The following is a 6,427-nucleotide window of genomic DNA, read 5'->3' as shown; positions in this document are numbered from 1 at the left end:
TAATTGGCTCTAGTTAGTTATACCTCTAATTAGTTTTCTAACCAATTTTTTTTAGAAATGGTATTTGCACTATTTATTTAAGGTATATACTTTTCAATTTTAATATTAAAATAATTAATAATAAGTGAGGAAAGAGACTATAAAACATGAACGTATAAGTTTAATTGTATATACGAAGAGTGTGGAAAGAGACTATTATTATGACACTCAATATAAATATTGTCACACCCTTTTATTTAATTTTTATATGTTTTTCCTAATTCTCCCTTCTTACGTAAATAATGAACCATTCAAATTAAAGAAGAAATTATTTAATATAGTTTTGTATTTTTCGATTATAAAATTTTTATTGTTGTAAAGTCGATAATACTAAAATTCATATTTAAGCTAAGTAATATAGTGCAAATAAAATTTCTTATCAACGATTTTAATGCCAAAATAATTTAAAAAATATATACTTTATTAAGTGTACATATTAGATGTTGCATATAATAACATTTGATCATTTTTTTTTTAACTTACCAACTAAGGTAGGTACATACTTTCTAAATTTTACACTTATTCACAAGCTTTACTAAGAAGGAAATTAAAAAAAACTTTTTAGGATTTTATTAACATAATAATCTATAAATTGCTCCTATTTTATATTATAGTTCTCCTAAATTAAGGATTTTAATGAAACTATAATTGTTATATATTTTATCCGGTGTCTTCAAGTGTGATTATGTTTTGTGTGACTACTATGTCTATAAAAGAATAGCCAATAAAAAAGCAAAATGTGGCATCCTTTTGACTTGGGAAACAACATCTGACTTATTTGATGCTGATTACATGCTATGATGCTAATCAACAATTTTATTGGATCTTTTACTGCAGTTACTTTTTAGGGTTTTAAACTATTTCAGAAAATAAAAATTAATTTAAAAAATATGCTTTATTATTTATTTATTTATTTTGGTCAAGTTACACTCTCACTCACACATACCTCTTCTTATAAGTTCTATATAATATTTTTTAGTCATAACTAGGATTCAAATTTGATGTAATTTCCAGCAATCATACAAAGATGTCATAAACAAGCCTTGTAGAGTTGCAGTGCAATTATTTATTTAATTATTTATTTATTTCAATCACTATATCAAACAAATTGGGCCCAATAAAAAATTAGCCTACACCACCGTAAAATGTAAGTTGTCTGATTAAATTATTAATAGGCGTCTCACACCCTGGACGCCAGTCTGGGTCAACCATTTTGTTTTAGGCAACCCCAAGTCTATAATAAAAAAATACGGTCCAAAGTTGAACCCATTAAACATTATTTCGATTTCTATCGTTTGAAATTGTAAATTACATATATATTCAGTTGTATATGTTCTACACTGCATACGGTTAAAAGGATTTGATGACCAATACCCATTATTTTTTTTTTTTTTTTTTTTTTGAAACATAGGAAGCTCAACACATTAAAGTGGAGCAGAACACATAATCATAGGACATAGAACATAAACCAGAAAAATAAAACATGACCTATGTAGACAGAGAAACAATCTCTTGGCACCTTGTCTATGCTATCCAACACCTAAAGAATCTCCTCCAGTCCACTCGTTGTAGCTTAACACTATCCTTGTGTGAATCGAGTCAATACTGGCGATGTTATTATTGAAAATTCTGGCATTACGCTCCAACCAGATGTTCCAGATCACTGCAAAGAACGCCGTCATCCACAGCCGTTGCCCTTGTCTTCTGTTACGCATGCCAATCCAACTTCCGAATAGATCTTTCATGTTCCCAGGAATCACCCAAACGCTGCCAAAGAATCGCACCCAAGAGCACCACACTTTCCATGTTACCTCACACCTAATAAATAAGTGCTCAACAGTTTCTACCCCTTTGTGGCACAGGACACAGATATTATCACTATGAATATCAACTCCTAATCTAATCAATCTCTCCTTAGTATTAATTCTACCAACTAGCACAAACCAACCAAAAAGCTCAATTCTTAGGGGTACCAGGCCTCTCCATAGAGCATTTGTGAAGCTATAGCTCGTAATCTCGTCTGACAACGTCTCCGTTTGGATTACCTGCATGAAGGATTTCGTGGAGAAAATCCCTATATTATCAAACTTCCACACCACACTATCGTCCCTCTCAGAAGACAGCTTTACTGGCCTTAGCCTCACATGCAGTTGATGGACCAGTTCAAGTTCCCATTGGAACAACTCCCTCCTCCACTGAAAATTCCATATCCAATCTAATCCATCCCAAAACCCGCAGTCCCCAATTACAGCTCCTTGTTGGCTTGAAATAGCGAAGAGTCGTGGAAAATTTCCTTTCAGAGGACCACACTTGACCCAATTGTCTTCCCAAAACCGGGTTTGCCTACCATTACCGACGTCCATCGCCAAACCACTCACCAGTTTATCTCGCACTCTTTGCTCTTTGACATTGAGCTGGCATATGTCCTTCCAAGCCCCCCTTTGGATGGTAGAGACTGAGTTGCTAGCATGACATTAGGGGATAGCTTATTGCAAGAGCAGACAATCTTTTTCCACAATGGACATTCCTCCTTAGAGAATCTCCACCACCACTTAAATAATAGTGCTGTGTTCCTAAGCACTACATCTCCCACCCCTAAGCCCCCACCTTTTTCGGAGCCTGGACCAACTCCCACCTGACCAGCGGTATGCCATTGGTGCCGTCCTCCTTGCACCACATAAAGTTCCTTTGCAAAGCTATCAGTTTATCCGCTACCGCCCTTGGCATCTTATACAAGCTTAGGTAATAAATGGGCAAGCTATTTAGTACCGATTTGATAAGGACAAGCTTACCTGCTTTATTCAAAACCTTCGCTTTCCATAAACTGAGCTTTTGTTCCACCTTATCTATGATTGGTTTCCATGTCTTTACCAACCGCGGATTAGCTCCTAAGAAAACCCCAAGGTATCGAATAGGCAACTCCTTCTTCTGGCACCCCAGCAGGCCACACGCATGATCAATCCAGCCTTGCTCACAGTTCACAGGTATCAGATTTGACTTATCAAAATTAATGCTTAGCCCAGACATCAACTCGAAGCATCGCAGCAACCTCTTATAGTTGACAATTGTTTCCGTTTCTGGCGGGCAGAATAAAATTGTGTCATCTGCGAATTGTAGGTGTGACAGCTCCACATGATCTCCCCCTACCATTAACGGCGCAATGCGCCCGTTCCTGACTGCTTCTCCCAGCATCCTATGCAATACATCAACAACGAGAACAAATAGAAGTGGAGATAGGGGGTCTCCTTGTCTTAGCCCCCTTTCCATCTTGAATGGTTTAGACGGTGTCCCGTTCACCAGAACAGACATCGTAGCCGTGGTAACACACTCCTTCACCCAAGTCCGCCACCTTTGGCCAAAGCCCATTTTCTGTAACACTATATCAACAAAACTCCATCGCACTCTATCATACGCTTTTTGGAAGTCAAGCTTAATGATAGCCGCTGTCTTTTTCCGCGCCTTCAGCCAATGCACTGTCTCACAGGCTATGAGTGCCCCATCATAAATTTTTCTACCCTTTACAAACGCAGTCTGAGTCTCCCCTACCAACCCCGGCATCACAGACCTCATCCTCCTCACCAACACTTTCGAAATCACTTTATAGAGACAGCCCACCATACTAATCGGCCGAAAGTCCTTTACCTCCTTTGCACCTGTAAATTTTGGGGCTAGTGTCACCCAAGTTACATTCGCATCCATAGGTAACTGAGCACTTTGGAAAAAGCCTAGTACAGCTGCAATGAAATCCGGACCAATGTCTTCCCAGCATTTCTTTATGACCAATACCTTTATATATTAAATTTTTGTTTTGCCCATTGCAATGATCATCTTCATTTTCTATAGCAATTTCTAGCATTTTCAAAATAGTGGCTAATTTTTTTTATATTGATTAAATATATGTAATACATTGTTATTGGAAAATTATGTGTTTTTTTTATATGGTGTTTTATTCAAATCGGACGATCCGATTTGTTTGATGAAAAAAATAAATTACAAATCGGAAGATCCGATTTGCTTGAAGAAAAAATTAAACTTCAAATCGGAGGGTCCGATTTGTATTTTTTATTTTTTTTATTTGTTAAAATAAAAATCGGACGGTCCGACTTTAACATTAAAAAATTTTTTATTTTCGAAATTACAAATTGGTGCCTCCCATTTGTGTCATTCCATAACTAAATAAAACACCTCTCTCCTCACATCATATTATCATACACGTTTCTCTCTCCTACACGAAAAATCAAAAGCGCAAAAATAGCGTATCTATTATTCTATTACGTAGTCAATAGTCTTATAGTCTAGTCAACAGAAGAAGAGAAGAAAAATCATTAGTCAAATATGGTTGTTGTAAGGTATCAAGAGTCGTAAGGTTGAAGAAAACGAGAGTGACGAAAGTGTGTGGAAGCAGAGCAGAGAGAACAATAGGGATAAAGAATGATTATTGATTGTAGTTGATTTAATTTGAAACAAAGACACTTAGCCTTATAAACCACACCAGGCTAGAGAGCTAATACATATAATCATGGCTGTCACATGACAAATTCTGTTATGTAATAATCTGTTATGGAATCAGTTATTACTTGTGACTCGAGTACCTGCACTAACTAACTAACTAATTAATTCTATTCTATGTATGTTGACTAAATTGTTGTTACCTAAAGTTTTCCAATCAAAAATTGATCAATTTTGATTCTTATACGTTTTCAGGGACTTAGACGAAACTTCAAGAAACTCAGTAAAGAAGTTGACGAAGTGCTTGAGAAAATAATCAAGGATCATGAACATGCTTCTTCAAACGCTCACAACAACAATGAGAAACATGGCAACAAGGACTTTGTGGACATATTACTCTCACAGATGCACCAACCAATTGACCCTTACGACGAACAAAATCATGTCATTGATCGCACCAACATAAAGGCTATTGTCTTAGACATGATCGCCGCGGCATTCGACACTTCCGCGACAGTTATTTTGTGGGCTTTATCCGAACTCTTAAGGAATCCAAGGGTGATGAAGAAGCTTCAAGAAGAGCTAAGAAATGTGGTTGGAATGAACAAGCTAGTGGAAGAGGTTGATTTACCAAAGTTGAGTTACTTAGATATGGTGATTAAAGAGGCGCTAAGATTACACCCTGCAGGAACGTTTATTACCCGGAAATCAATGAAAGACATTGTGATTCATAATTATTACATCAAGAAATCTTCAGAGATACTTGTGAATTTATGGGCAATAGGGCGAGATCCTAAGGTATGGTCGAATAATGCGCTTGAGTTTTATCCTGAGAGATTCTTGAATAAGAACGTGGATCTTCGTGGTTATGACTTTGAGTTGATACCATTTGGTTCTGGTCGTAGAGGGTGTCCTGGGATTCAATTGGGTCTTGTTACGGTTAAACTTGTCGTGTCTCAGTTTGTGCATTGCTTTGATTGGGAACTTCCATGGGGTATGAGTCCTAATGAATTAGACATGAGTGAGAAATATGGCATAACAGTCCCAAGAGTCAAGGATTTGCTTGCTGTGCCAGCGTTTCGTCTTCTTAGAATATTGGCACAAGATGAACCAAGTAAATAATATATTCACAATATTTGGGATACACAATAAAAAATCAACTCAAACAACTTAATAAAATTGTTTTCCTTTGTATTTAGTAATTGTTGCTAGAATAATTATGCAATTAGACCTATTCGGCCGCTGCCTATTCTCAAAGGCTATGCTTTTCTACACCAAGGGCTATGCTTTTGGTGTTTGGGAATAGGGTGTGCTTTTCAAGTGATGCTATTCAGGACCAAAGGCTACGCTTTTCAGCTTCCATTTTTGCCAGAATAGGCTACGCTTTTCAACGCTACTGCATCACCTGTAAAGCGTAGCCACATTGTATACCATGGCTACCTTTTTTTTTGTATACTATAGCTACTGTATATAAGTGTATCGATAACAAAATTCAAAGTCTCTCTCTCTCTATATATATATAATTTTAAAGTTATTAATCATAGACTATGGACACACATTTAAAAAAAAAATTTATGGATCAACGTGTAATTTTTAATTTTTTTTTTAAAATTGTCCAAATTTATTAGCATTTAAGTTGTCTATACATCACTTTTCGAAAATATTATGATTTCACAAGTTACACTACAAGAAAAGAGTTGAGTACCGTTTGAATTACCGTCGGATTTAGTGTTGACCTGTACCGGTGGATCTAGCATCGGATTTTCCAATGGGAAGGAGGAGAAATTCGTCCCTAGAAAAGATTACTGTCGGAACAGATTTTTCATAGCTAAAGCCGACGATAATTGTTGGCACGAAAACGTAATTCACCGTGCCAATTTTATTGTCGAATTTTTCGTTAATCACGATTAAGTGAAATGCGTCATTTTGGTAACTTAAT

General features: G+C 36.3%; 1 protein-coding gene across 1 annotated transcript in view; it reads left to right on the top strand.

The window, feature by feature from the left end:
- Positions 1-5,686, top strand: part of LOC107644331 (cytochrome P450 CYP736A12) — a 6,773-nt gene extending 1,087 nt beyond the window's left edge. The window contains exon 2 of the mRNA XM_016348171.2: positions 4,744-5,686. Within this exon, the coding sequence (XP_016203657.1) occupies positions 4,744-5,610 (867 nt within the window). The 3' untranslated portion in view covers positions 5,611-5,686. The remainder of the gene's footprint in view (positions 1-4,743) is intronic.

This window comes from Arachis ipaensis, chromosome B05 (assembly GCF_000816755.2).
Source record: "Arachis ipaensis cultivar K30076 chromosome B05, Araip1.1, whole genome shotgun sequence".
Lineage (NCBI taxonomy): Eukaryota > Viridiplantae > Streptophyta > Magnoliopsida > Fabales > Fabaceae > Arachis > Arachis ipaensis.
This window is presented reverse-complemented; position numbering and strand designations above follow the sequence as displayed.